This window comes from Wolffia australiana, chromosome 5, assembly GCF_029677425.1.
Source record: "Wolffia australiana isolate 7733 chromosome 5, ASM2967742v1".
Lineage (NCBI taxonomy): Eukaryota > Viridiplantae > Streptophyta > Magnoliopsida > Alismatales > Araceae > Wolffia > Wolffia australiana.
This window is the reverse complement of record NC_135839.1, coordinates 10,634,374-10,649,034: the sequence shown is the minus strand read 5'-3', so window position 1 is coordinate 10,649,034 and position 14,661 is coordinate 10,634,374. Positions and strand designations below refer to the sequence as shown.

The 14,661-nt window shown below is 42.3% G+C and overlaps 1 protein-coding gene across 1 annotated transcript; it reads left to right on the top strand.

Moving 5' to 3' along the window:
* Window positions 1-12,172: 12,172 nt before the first annotated feature.
* Window positions 12,173-14,215, top strand: LOC144703452 (beta-glucuronosyltransferase GlcAT14B-like). Its single transcript, XM_078575612.1, has 5 exons — window positions 12,173-12,376; window positions 12,465-13,098; window positions 13,177-13,252; window positions 13,348-13,463; window positions 13,577-14,215. The coding sequence occupies exons 1-5, from the start codon at window positions 12,344-12,346 to the stop codon at window positions 14,074-14,076; spliced, it is 1,359 nt and encodes a 452-aa protein (XP_078431738.1). The 5' UTR covers window positions 12,173-12,343; the 3' UTR covers window positions 14,077-14,215.
* Window positions 14,216-14,661: the final 446 nt, after the last annotated feature.

Here is a 14,661-nt window from a genome sequence, read left to right as displayed (position 1 = left end):
CGGAGCTCAAGCCGATGTGAAGAACCCGAATTTCTGATATCAGGTTTGATAACAGCTTCATAGCATCATTTATTTATTGCATGCATCATTTTTTTTTTCATTCATTGTATGGAAGCCCCCTGTGCGCGCTGTTCCATTTGACCATCACCGCAGTCAACACTATGCTCGCAACATCCCCGTATGGTCCCTCGGCACCTTCTCGCCGTGCACAACTGGACCAGTCAGACGCTGATGCCTCCACGAAGCATGTCACCCGGTCGCGCTCATGACCATCAGCCCACCCCACCACAGGGCCCTATTCTCTTCTCACCTTGCCCGACTTGCACTCGCGTGGACGCTATCGAGACTATTGGATGCCCTTCGCCGTTAGTCCTGCACCTTTGACCAGCGGTGCAACCACGATGTCACCGCTAGTGGCCACGTGAGTAGCCTCTCCTCTGAACTCCTACTGACCACTAGTGCATCCCTATCATCAGGTTGCTTTGTTACGTGTGATCTCACTACTAATTAACCCGATTGCCGACATCTCGGTTGATCTTTCACGCCCATTCTGGCCGTTTCCACCAAACAAGGCTGCAGTCGCAATGCCCATTTGACGAATCCATCACCAGTCCAAACTGATCGCCGAGCACAAGACAACGTTAGGCCTGATCAAGCCTTGATGCCCCCCTCTGTGGCTATCTACAGATGTCACCGCCCATATGATTGACCTTGACTGTTGCTAGCATGTGGGAGCTGGCTATTACTAGGATGCCATCCGTGCCCTCTTTGCCTCTGACTGCCCAAATGACTTCTGAGGGGTGATTGTCCACCATTCTCTGCAGTCACCCGTTTGCATCATGCATATCGCCCTCTCCCTGTAGTGTGACACGAGCCGCTCGATCCCATCATGTTGTGTTACATCAAGGTGTAGACTAAAATACTAGTTTAATTGGAAATTTTATTAAAAATAATAGTAATAATTTGAATAACATGAGTGATATATATCAGCATTAAAATAGTCTCATGAATTTTTAGTGATTTCTTTGTATTTTTTTGTATATTAAAAAATTAAAACATATGACTATTATGCAATCAGTTATGATATTTATTTACTTGGAACTGTAACGTAATTATTTTGAAAAAAAATATTCACATATCTTGCACAAATATTTTACAGTAGTGAATATATCTAATCCACTAAATAAATTATGTAATTTTATTCATGGAGCACAATAAGTGCTATATAGACTTATTATTTTTTATGTTTAGGTGAAAGTCATGATAAAAAAATGGTATGAACTTCTCATCAAAGGGAAATTTGATTGTAAAGTCATCTATAAAGCCCATCTTGAAAAATGAAGAGAAGAATAAAATAAAAAGGGAAAAAGAAAAATAGATTGAAAGGAAAATAATTGAACAATAGTAGAATATTTAAAGAAGAAGAAAGGAAGATGAAAAGGAAGAAGGAGAAGAAACATGATGAAAGAGAGTGAGAGAGAGAAAGCAAAGAACATAGAGCATGAAAGAGAGTGTGTGAGAGAGAGGAGAGAACAGAGAGCAGAGAGAGAGCATGAGAGAGAACAAGAAAGTGAGCAAGAGAGAGAGAGCAGCAGGGGGAGGATGGGGCGAAGGGGCAGCATTTTTTTGTTTATTATATAATATCTGATCTCTGATCGATTTGACCATCAGATCCGACCTGACTGGCCGGTCCACCCCAAAATGGTTGACCGACAGACCTGGTTTGGTCCGATTCGACCTGTCCCCAGTCTAAAATATCAAAACCCTTCTAAAAAATATCTCATACATGCACACTTAGCTTGTCCTCATAGTATGTCTTAACATCTGATGGAGCGGCCGCTTACCCCATCGGAGGTCATCGGAGCCGTAATCATTGCCATTGATGACCTGTCGGCTCGCGCTCAGCATGACCGGCACGCCAAGGCAATGGCAAAGACATCCTGATTTAACACCCCGGGTCAAAAGCACGATCGCGCCATCAATCGTTTTAATTTCTCACCGGTTCATGGTCATTTTTTTTATAATTTTATCATGATTTTTTTTCATTTTCATTGTGTCAGTTCATCATCTCATGTTGTGCTCATCGTGGCGCATCCAGATTGTCTGTATAGTCGCGTCGTTTTAATTACCATAGTTTATTTTATTTGTGTTTTAAAAAGGGGTCCCTCTTGTTGGGCCCCTTGTTGGACTCTTTGTAAAGGGCCCATCATGGCCCTATATAAGGCCATGATGGGCACCGCACCAAATCAGATCTGGAATTTCATCTTTGGAAGTTACAATTCTTCGAGATCTCAGCCCAAGAAGAAGAGGAAGGGAGGAAGGAGGAAGAAGAAGAAGAAGAGGAGAAGAAAAGAAGAATAGGAAGAAGAAGGTCGCTGAACGCCGCTACTAACCTTACAACCACCAGTTGCCATTGTCAAACGCCTGAAACGCTTGTCATCATTCACAAGTGTTGCACCAGCAGATCGATCGTCCACAACCTATGCATGCACAAACAGCGTGCCATCATGCATGCAACAACGGGATGTTCCTAGAACCCCCACCTCACACATCTGGCGACTCCACCGGATTGTTGTGCTGATTCTGAGAGACACCACCAGGGTGGAATTGCTGTTATAGACTGATGATCTCGCATCGTCGCTCGTTCGCGAACGCCCCCTCTGCGCGGTCAACAGAAAAGTTGGATGGCGGTGAATCACCATGCCACGTGAGTGACTCGCATTCGGTCAATCTGACCAGGAATTACTCACGTTTCCTTGTGCTCTGACTCTGCATCATGGGCCCATGTATTCTCCCGCCGGCAGCATTGCCAATCAGCCCGTTGTGGACTCGTGGTTTTGTCTAGCCTCGGTCATTCAAAAAGAGGCCCGATCTGGCAATCTCGATATCCTGAGATCTCCTGAGATCCATCTGTTCAGTCATTCACTTGGGTATTATTCCTGGTGTTGCCTACTCTGCCCTTGCCTGCGGCGTCACCCGCCCGCGTCCATGTCACCAATTCTTCTTGATGACAGGTTGAGCAGGCAGAATGACTGAACATATAGAATGACTGTATCGCGCATCCATGGCTTGAATGTGTGCTATTTTGGAGTAGCGTCACCAACGTGTTGCATCACTATTGGTCGTTCACCGCCCGGGTCGCTCCACCGGACCCTATCGGGCTCAAATCGTTTTGCCCCGTATGTTGCTTCCACCATGACCTTACCTCCTATATTTGGTATGAAGCTCTCACGCCGCAACATCGCCGCCAGTTGAGCCAACCTGGGCCTATCTACTGGCATGCATCCACCGACCCACCTGCACTGGTCGTCCACCAACGAAGACACTAACGACAAACGACGCCAACGACGAGGTATGTCATTCCCCTTGCTCGTTCGTTATATTACTTTCTTCAGTATATTTTTTACTGCACTCCAACACGCTCGGACTAGAAATAGGCGAGAGATTACTTTGAGAAAACTACGAACCGAGTGTTCTAGGCTTAGGCCGAGCCCGTCCATTACGTGCGAGCCCCTTCGGAATCATTCCGTTCAAAGCCGTAGTCGTCGTCGTCATTGCGACGAGGGTTAGAAGGTCACCATCACTGCCATCGGCCATCCACTCGGGCCTTAGAGCTCGACAAATTTTTCCACGAGTAGGACCTACACGTTCACTCCACCTAGGTCATTTGCACTCACGTAGTTACATCCCGTTAGGGAATTACCCATCGGACGACGTCCTCGACAACGTCCGACATCAACATACCTGATTGATGGGGGCCCATCCTAAAGCCCAAGTCTGTGAGCTGTCGCGTCGTGGAGGTTGAGTCGATGCGAAGAACCCAGACTTCAACTATCAAGCTTGAGAGCTGGTCCCTGATGGTTTGTTTTTCCTTTTTGTGAGCATGTTTTATGGATTTAGGGAGGGCCCTCATGTTTTTTGGGCTCCTCATGTTTTATGTGTTTTAGGATGGATTGGGGCCACTAGGGGGATGTCCTTGCCACTTTGGGCATTTCCCCCTTATTTGGCCCATTAGGGCAAGCTTTAGTACCCTTTATAAGGGAAGTGATGCTCCTTGTGTCTCTTGGAATCCCACAATGAAATTTTGAGTTATTGAGCGTAAAAAACTTATTCTTATCTTACTTTTGTATTATTTTGTTTTTGAGTTATTTACAAAAATGCAACTCCAACTCTAAGTTCGAAAAAAAAGAAAAACCCTAACTTGGCATCACCGCTGCTGCTGCCGCCACCGTCCTCAACGCCGTCCACCACTAGTGCTCCCTCGCCGCATCAGCATGCCGCCCAACCACCAGCCACTAGCTACTACCGCAGGCTTCTCGGCCTCCAATGGCCAGCTGCCGCTGTAGGCCACCCGATTGCCACCCGCCAGCCATTGTCGTATCCCGTCCAACCACCAACAGTGACCGCAATCGCCCAACAGCTAGCAGAAGCCACAATTGCCTGCCTTGGAGTGTCTGTCACTGCACCTGACGTCACCACGCTGCATCTGCTACCACGTCGCATCATCTGCCTCACCCTGCACCTGTTAACCGCCTGCTTGAGGGCTTGCTTGCCTGCACTGCCAGTTGTTGTGCCTGCTCATTCACCTTGCTCCGTCCAACCATCTGCACTAACCTACCGCCTGAGACCTGCCTCGCTGTTGCACTCTGTCTAATCGCCACACTCTGCCCAGCCACTATCGATTGCTTGACCAACTATGAGCCACTCGGGCCTCGTCGACTCCATCCATGGACAAGAACCCTCGTCACACTAAGACCTCCCAGCCTCGGCCTGTGGGTCAAAACTCTTAACCCTTTGAGTATTATTACTTCCTCCAACGCATTTTTCATGTGTTCCAGCGTAAGGGATTTAGCATTCTAGGATTAGATACCGGATTGAGAGATAGGAATTTCATTCTGGGTGTCCGATTAGGCTTGCTCTCAACAACGGGTGCATACACTTATGCACAATAGCCGTCCTGCACTTTGTCGGCCATTGAGCTGATCTATCGGGTCTTTGGGAGCCTATACGCATCCCTAGACCCACTCGTGTCATCTATCGGTCCTTCGCTCTAGTTCAGCGGCTTTCTGATGCACAATTTCATTAATTTTTTTATGCTCGCATCATCCATTAAGATTGCATCCTTGATTGCCCTGCCTTCCGTGTGGCGTAATACGAGTTGTTCAGTCCCTGTGGCCTTATTGTTACATCACTAACTTTGAAAATAAGATCAACAAGTGAAACATGGATTTTTTATCCCATGTTTTAATTTTCAACTCTAGAATGAAGGTGTGATCAAATAGCAGACTTTTGGATCAAGTTGAATCCATTTCACCAGCCAAACACATTGACTAGTATCTGGTTTCTAGTTTCAGGTCAACTATGTTTGATTTAATTAATATTTTTTATTAGAGTATATATTTATATCAAAATGATATATGACACTGTAATAAAAGTCTCCATATCATTAATCATGTATCTGAAAAAAAATTATCTTATCATTTTATGACCAGTAGTGTGACAAGTAGATAAGCTGAAAGTTTTGGCTGACCTTGTAGTCCCATTTTGGGTCAACTATGCACTATTTAAATGAATAATTTTCATATGAAAATACATACTTAATCAGTGCCTAATTTCTTAATGTAATTTTTATTTCAGTTATGATTTCCAAAATATTTTATTTCATAATTATCGGACGAGTATTCAACACGGTAGGTATTTACATCAGATTGATCTACATCCATATCATTTTGTTTATGTTAATGATTTATTATTTTGTAATATTTTTTATGCTATTGTGGATGGTCTGACATCATAATATATAATTAGAGGGCTACTAGAAGATCCGTGAATCCCCTCCAAAAGTATGAGCCTCCTAAGAAATTGAAAAGGGTAAAACTATCATGATGCAGTTACTTCAATATATGTACATTTTAGATGCCACCCACTTGTTTTTTAAAGAAAGTACCTTTCCATTCATGCATGTGCATTTGATGAGATAGGATATCTCCTTAATCTATATTTAGCGTCTGTTGAGCTCTATGAACTAAAACATGAAAATAGAAGAAATAAGTGGAGAAAAAAATCCCCCATTGCAAAGAAGGCTGCTTACTACTTACTAGGGATCGCCCGTCCCGATACAAGTATCAGATTACGGTATCGGGATGGATGCTGTACTAGATACTGAAAATAAAAATTTTGGTATCTTTTTTTCTGATATCTGATTATCGGATAACGATATTGGATATCGGTTGCTACAGTACCGATATCCGATATTCGTTTCCGTCTCGATGTCGTCATCCGCCTTTGTCTCATAGGGAGGATGACGATATCAAAAATCTGAGTTGGATATCGGAGTTGGACATTAAACTCCGAATCATATTGTCCCATATGGAAGAAAACAGAAAATTTGAGTTGTATTTATTGAACGAGATAGTTATAAATATATATATTTATCAAGTATTAAACGAGTTAATAATATAGTAATTATTTATTAAAATATTATTAAATTATTTAATATATATCCTATCGTGTTCAATATATACAGCTCTAAATTCTGTTTTCTTCCATATGGGACAGGATTCGGAGTTTAATGTTAAAACTCTGAATCCTGTTATCCCATATGGAAGAAAACAAAAAGTTTGAGGTATATAATGAACGAGGAAGAATATAAATCAAAAACATGTTGCGTTGTAAACATATATCATCTAAAATGATGATCAATATTGATTTTTTAATGTCCGATATCGGATATCAGACGACTATCGGATGGACAATCCCTACTAAATTTGTACAAGGGTGTTGATAGAAGGAAAAAATGAGGAGGTTCTTTATTATTGGTACGCCTATTTTTGTCCTTGATATTTTGTGTATGATACACATAAAGTCAGAGGAGGAGGTTTGATGTGAGAAGGTCAGGAAGTGAGAAGATAAAGACAACAAGGAGAGGAGGACACAATCATTCAAGGCACGCATCCACAAGGTGTACCGTTCCTAACACATCTACTAAAAATAATGATATATCAGAAAATAATTATTTGTGGATTTGAAAAGGGTAGGAAACATCATTAAGAAAACTTGAGGGATGATCGTTAGGGAGATGTTAAGGTTGGTAGTATTAACGAAAGAGACTAAAGAAAATTTGTTGGATAGAAGAGTCCACTTGATAAGTATTTATCGTGGGAAGACTAAGGCATTGATTGTGAGAAGGAACCAATTTTTGGGTTGATATTAGTGAGATTATTTGAGAAGTTGTTTCAAAGGGAATAAAGTCTAGATTGAATCTAGTGCAAAAGCCTTGTTGATTGACTACGAATTTAGGAGCTCTCTTGATCGAAGTTGAAAAATATTTGGTGATGAGATATCAAGACCTTATTGGACAGTGTAAAGAGTTATTGAGCCATTTGAAGGATTGTAATTGGGCCTAGTGTGAAGTCAAGAGGAACCTTTTGGAAAGAGAAGTTGTGCAAACTTTGATTAAGCTTTTGGTGTGGATATTCAAAAATATTAAATAGTCAATACAAAAGTCAATACGGTTGACTTTAGGACAAAAAACAAACATCTAGAAAGTGCTTTATATTGGTATTACTTATATGATTTTGATTGTTATTGCTTTATTTAGATCATCTTGAGAAGGTTTAGATATATTGTGAGGCTTCCCTAGACAAGGCTAAGGGGGCTGCTTCAGTGACCTGTGTAGTTGACACTGAGGTTTGTAACCTCATTCACTATAACCTGTGTAGTTCTAGACCAATTTTTATTTTATTTGATATCGTTGTATAACCCTATTCTAAGCATTTTCTTAGGGTGCTTTGAAATCAGGATAGGTCTTTATTGAACTTTGGGAAAGGATGTCTTTGGGACGAGAGTAAGGGACTAGCCCTAACCTGTATAAAAATTACTGTGCCGATCCTTAACCCCTGTTGCAATAGATAGGCAAGCGATCATCTATATATTAAACTGGAAAAAATTAGATACCTAATTCAGCCCCCCTCTTATGTATAAACCTAGCCATATAAAACAACATAAAATAGTTGTTCTTTTGGATTAGTATTGAGTTAAGATTGTAAATCACATCAAAATAATAATACTGATATGCACTTCACACTAATTTCATATTCTACATCCAAATTAGATAGTATACTTTATATCCATTATTGTATATATGATGCAGAAAATAATATCCTAAGTTATATGCTATGTTGACTGAATAATAAGGCAATTATACTATGATATGATGACCAATTTATAAGGCAATTTTACTTATTAATGTGTATGTTAGTTTATGTTGCTAAGTTGTGACCGAGGATAAAATTATGTTATTTTCAAATTTTATCAGTTTGAATCTAAATGTTGAAATATAAAAGGTATCCATGCCATGATATAGAGAATACGATTATAATTAGTGATCTTTATGTGTGGTATCAGGATGAAGTTGTGAAAATCTTAACCAAAGCTTTTGTGAGGCCCTCCAATTAAAAATTTGGAATAATGTGTTTTTTATGGTTATCAAGAAACAAATTTGTTGCAGATTTGAACTCATCAACCACCAAACTTGTTTACAAAATATCTAAGCACAAGCTCTTCTAAGTCATCCCCCAAAGTCTCCTCTAGATTAGCTCCTAAAGACTTCTAATAGATACCGATAGTGTATGTACTATTTCTATTGAAGATTCCATAAATACTAACAGTTTAATTCAATAAATGTTTCAACAAACTAAAAAACGAGAATCCATAAATCAGAAGAAGTTTTTCTTGAATATCTTCGCAAATCACAAATAAAGATGATATTTTTATTACAAGATAAATGTCCCATAGTTACATCACTTTTATATTAGTTGAAGCATCAAAATATTCAATTTATCTGGTTAGTAACTGGTAAGACATCGTCTTACCAGCCCCATTCATGCCATTGAGTGAAAAAGGCAAGTCTAAAATATTTATTCCTACAAAACTTCAAACTATTAGATTACGTTTCTCATGCTACTAATTAGACGAGGTTCTATTTTAAATATTCAATCATTAATCTAAACTCAGTCTGGTAGAGTAGGAGTAAAATGCTTCTTAGTGTGTTGGGAGATAATCTTGACATTTTAAATGCTGGAATGTAAAAAGGTAATGTGTAGGACATTACACGTAGCTGGTCTTTACACGGACATTTACGAATTTCTCTTCCCCTATATCCTCGATAAATGCGCGTATTTCCCTGACGAATAGTATGCAGTTCGGATCTGTGAAATACATTACTTCCACTCCTTCGACATCTCTCCATACCTGTATCTTTGTCGTCCCGGTGAGACGACCTTGACGCCCTATGTGTGTTGTGTCTAGTGTTCGTCCGTCCCGATACTGGTACTGGATGCCGTATCAGATACCCGAAAGTCAATTTCCGGTATCCGTTCTTTTCGATATCCAGATATCGGATATCGGTATCGGATATCGGTTGCTACAATGCCGATATCCGATACAGATATCCGTCTCGATGTCGGCATCCGTCTCCATCTCACTGGGGAGGATGAAAACATCGGATATCGGGTGTGGATATCAGTTTTTGATATCCACATCGAAAGGATACTTCAAAATATTATTAAATGATAATTATTCAGCGATTAGATCGATTTGTCGTGGGCAAGAGAGTTATGAGAGAACTTTTTAAGAGTTAATACATCACATCTAATATATGCAGCCAAATATTTTTATTTTTTTCCATATGGGATAACTGGATTCGAGTTTGGTGTTAAACTCCGAATCCCTTTATTCCATATGGAAGAAAATAGAAATTTTTGCTTCTATTTATTGGACGCTGTGATAACATATTAAATACTGACACAATATAATGGCCATTAAATATAGCGAATATGGATTAAAATATAATTTTACCGTTTAATGTATTTTTCGGATTCATTTAATATATACAAAGAAAGATTTCTAATTTCTTCCATGTGGGATAACGGGATTCTGAGTTTACATTAAACTTCGAATCCTGTTATCCCATATGGAAGAAAATAAAAAATTTAAACTCTATATATTAACTGAAATTCAAATAGAATAAAACCAATCTATTCTTGTGCATGTAAGTCATAAATTGATATTTAAACCGTATTTTTTACTGTCGATACGGGTTCCGATATCCGGATATTGAAAACTGATATCCGATATTCGTCGCGTCCCTCCACCTTCGATCTCCGATACTGATATCCGTCTAACCCATTATAAACGGATATCAACCGATATCCGATATTCAATATCCGGCCCTGTCCCATTTTTTCCCGGATATCGGTTAACAGTTACGGCGAACACTAGTTGTGATTTACTGAGAAAACAATAAGCAGATAAGATTTCGGTTACGTGAACTCCACGGGAACGATGGTAATGACAATTGGACCACCCGGCTTAGGCGTTCTAGAAAGCCGTAACGATCTCGATTGCCAACCACTCCACAATTGTATTATCATGATAAGCATATGAATTCCACCCACAGGGTTTTCATCTGGGGTTGTCGTTCTCAACGATAGTCATGCCTTCGCCGTACCTCGCTCCTTTCTATTCCGTCTGCATTCATGGTGAGGAAGTAAGCAGCCCCGTCGCCGGGCCCCCGAATTACCGCTATAGCAAGGAACAACTTGACATCACTGTACGACATACACGTTGCTCCCCGAAAGACATTGATGAGTGAAGTAATTGAAAGGAGTAATTGAGTGGATCGTTCAGATTTGTCATTAATTGGAGGTAGTTTGCTCGGCACGGCGGATTTACGACTTCGGTCCGGAAGTCAGGCCGTGTCGGCTCACCAGACCCTTGTGGCGGCTTACCCAAGCCGCCAAAGAGGCTTTTCGGGCCAGTAATCCCATAATTTTTTTCATTTCAGATTACTCCCATTATATATCGGTTATATTCTGTATTAAGCAGCTGCAATAAACTGCGTAATTTCATCACGCTGCCTTTTTCTGCATTAACAAGTTTTATTTGGTGACGGCGGCTTAAGGCAACGTCGAAGGAGAGAGAGAGGGAGAGGAAGAGAGAGATGAAAGAGAGGGAAAGAGAGAGCGAATGGGTAGAGATAGAGGTAAAGAGAACGAGAGCGAACGAGAGAGAGATAGAGATGTCGAGAGAGAGAGAGAGAGAGAGAGAGAGAGAGAGAGAGAGAGAGAGAGAGCTAAAGAAAGAGAGATAGAGATAAAGAGAGAGAGAGAGAGAGAAAGAGAGAGAGATCGAGAAAGAGAGAACGAAAGAGAAAGTAAAAGAGAGGGAGATAGAGATAAAGAGAGAGAGCGAAAGAGAGAGAAAGCAAAAGATAGGGAGATAAAGATAAAGAGAGAGAGATAGAGATAAAGAGAGAGAGGAAAGAGAGAGAAAGCAAAAGATAGGGAGATAAAGATAAAGAGAAAGAGATAGAGATAAAGAGAGAGAGCGAAAGAGAGAGAAAACAAAAGATAGGGAGATAAAGATAAAGAGAGAGAGAGATAGAGTTAAAGAGAGAGAGAGAGAGAGCGAAAGAGAGAGATAGAGATAAAGAGAGAGAGAGCGAAAGAGGGAGAGAGAGCGAAAGAGATAAAGAGAAAGAGAGAGCAAAAGAGAGAGAGAGAGATAAAGAGAGAGAGAGAGATAGAGATAAAGAGAAAGAGAGAGAGAGAGAGATAAAGAGAGAGAGAGAGAGAGATAAAGAGTGAGAGAGCGAAGGAGTGAGAGAGAGAGATAGAGAGAAAGAGCGAAAGAGAGGAAGACAGAGATAAAGTGAGAGAGATATAGATAAAAAGAGAAAGAGCGAAAGAGAGAGAGAGATAGAGATAAAGAGATAGAGAGCAAAAGCGAGAGAGACAGATAAAGAGAGAGCGAAAGCGAGAAAGACATAGAGATAGAGAGAGAGATCGAAAGAGAGAGAGAGATAGAAATAAAGAAAGAGAGAATGAGATAAAGAGAGAAAGCGAAAGGGAGAGAGAGGGAGAGAGGTAGAGAAAGGGCGGGAGAGAGGGGGGGGGAGAGAGAGAGAGAGAGAGAGAGAGAGAGAGAGAGGTGTCTTTCATTGTTAAGTTTTTAATAACTGTAGAAGCTCTAGCGTATCCCTAAAGGGCGAACAGTGCGACCCGACCACATGCGCTGGTAGATTTCAAGCTGGTACAACCGGCTCGCCGACCGGCTCGCCGACCGGCCCGCCTACCAACCCGAGCAGGGTTGCACCGAATCCTACAATCACCGCGCGATAAAAGTGGATCATTCCAAACAGACCGGCCGAATGACTGATAAAGACGTGTCTTCCAAACTGCCGTTTCCTTAAGAGACTGAGTTATAGGGGAGAGAAACCCTTTTTGATCATCAGCGCCGAATGCCCCAAGAACATGTTTGTTACGCGTTCTGAGAAAAATAAATGTTTCGTCTTGGAGAATCCCATTCCCCGATGGTAAGGTAGTTCTTCTCTTTACAACCCATCGTCTCGTGGGTTTTTACCCGTCAACCCATCATCTCGTGGGAACTGATCGTTTGATCAGGACGAACCAAGCTCGATGCTGTGGGCGAAGAAAACACTACACTATTTGGCTTCTCTGAAGATGATAGAAAGGAGATGGACATCCTTGGTGGCGGTGAGTTCTCTATTGTGTGTCCTCTGCCTCGTAACCTACGTCAATATGGGACTATTTGCCTCCCGTTGCAAAACCCACTCCATATTGCCGTTCAGTCCTATGGGAGAGGTTACGAACCAGAGGCCTATCCCTCCCTTCTTAGAAACCACAGTCAGGGCAACACCGCCGCAGTCTCCGCCCCCAGCCATCAAAGCGACGCCCAGTATCGCCTATTTCGTCACCGGAACGAAGGGGGATCTCGAGAGTATGTGGAGGATGCTTCGGGCCCTGTATCATCCAAGAAACCAGTACGTTCTTCACCTGGACCTTAAATCGACGGTGGCTGATAGGCTGGAGTTGGCTCGCCGAGTGAAGGATGACCCAATTCTCTTCAAAATGCGCAACGTCCACATGATTACCAAGCCCAATACGGTCACATATAGAGGGCCGACAATGATTGCAAACACACTCCACGCCTGCGCCATTCTACTGCGCAGGAGCAAGACCTGGGATTGGTTCATCAATCTCAGCGCTTCCGATTATCCTCTCGTCACTCAGGACGGTAAGTCTCCTTAGGGGCCTTCGTATATTTTTTTTTTATGATTGGAACAAAAGGATATTTTCAATCCCTGATTTGCAGATATTCTGCACGTCTTCTCCTCTTTGCCAAGGGATCTGAATTTTCTTGACCACACGAGTCGACTGGGATGGAAGGCGTGAGTTACCTATCACCGAATCTCGTCAATTCATTCCCTTTCTTATGTTCTTAGTTTCTCTTCATCGTTGTTGACGGCGGCTTCCTAACGCGTAGGCCGGTGAGGGGCAAACAATTGATCATTGATCCAGGGCTTTACTCGACCAACGAATCTGACGTGTTCTTAGTGGAGCCGAGAAGAAATTTACCCTCTGTCTTCAAGCTATTTACCGGTAAGTTCATCAACTAACATCCTTTTGTTGGAAGGCCCTCCTAGCCTCTGATTACTTGTACGATGTTTGAACGTTTTCAAACATGTTTCTAAATCAACGGGTGAATCCTCTAGGGTCAGCGTGGGTGGCACTAACGCGCGAGTTTGTCGAATTCTGCGTGTGGGGATGGGACAACCTGCCTAGGACGTTGCTGATGTACTACACCAACTTTATGTCCTCACCGGAAGGATACTTCCACACAGTCATCTGCAACGTTCCTAAGTATGCTCGTACCGCCGTGAACCACGACCTGCATTTCATATCCTGGGATACGCCACCAAGACAGCACCCGCATTCTCTCGGCGTGCAGGACTTCTCGCGGATGCTTGCCAGCAACGCCGCCTTCGCTCGAAAGTTCAACAACAGCGACCCCGTGTTAACGCTGATCGACGAGAAGCTTCTGGGCCGGATGAACGATAGCCTAACTCCAGGGGGCTGGTGCGGTGGGGAGCCAGTCTGCTCCGAAGTTGGAGATATCTCGCTGCTGAGGCCCGGGCCCGGAGCCAATAGGCTAGCGCAGCTGATGGAAAAAGTCGTGAAGTCAGTATCTTTTACACACCACCAGTGTAAATAAAATCATAGAGAGAAGGCAAAGGGAGATTCTATAGCTTTGCCACACATGCCATTGTTAAGAAATGTTAAGCTCAATAATGTCCTCTAGTCCTTTATTTACCCCGCAGAAGAAAATAAGCGCTGTGTTGGATGTTGACCCTTGTTGACTAGCCCTTTGAAAGGTATTGCTAATGACTGCATCTGAGAGATAATGTGTTAAAAGTTATTTTCCCTGTATAAGAAGATCACATTAGGGATCCCAACATCCTGTTTTTCAAGATTCTTACATGGTCTTCCAGGTCCCTAAGTTTTAGGCCCCTAACTAGGCAGCATTCCCTGCCCAGAGGCCTGCCTGCTTATTGGGAGGGCGTGTTCGCGTTATACTCACGATCTGTAATGGCTGAGTCCTATTTAGTGCTACGACGCTCTAAGGGTGGTAATGCCCAACCTGATATTTCAGGCCATCGCCCCCATAGTGGTGATTCACTGTGGATGGTGTGCATGCCTTTTCGCGCTTAGGCAAGACGGATCAGGTGAAGTCGTCGCGTGCTGGGTGCGAGGGCTGATAGGCACAAACACGCTTAGGCAGGACCAAACGCCACGCGGG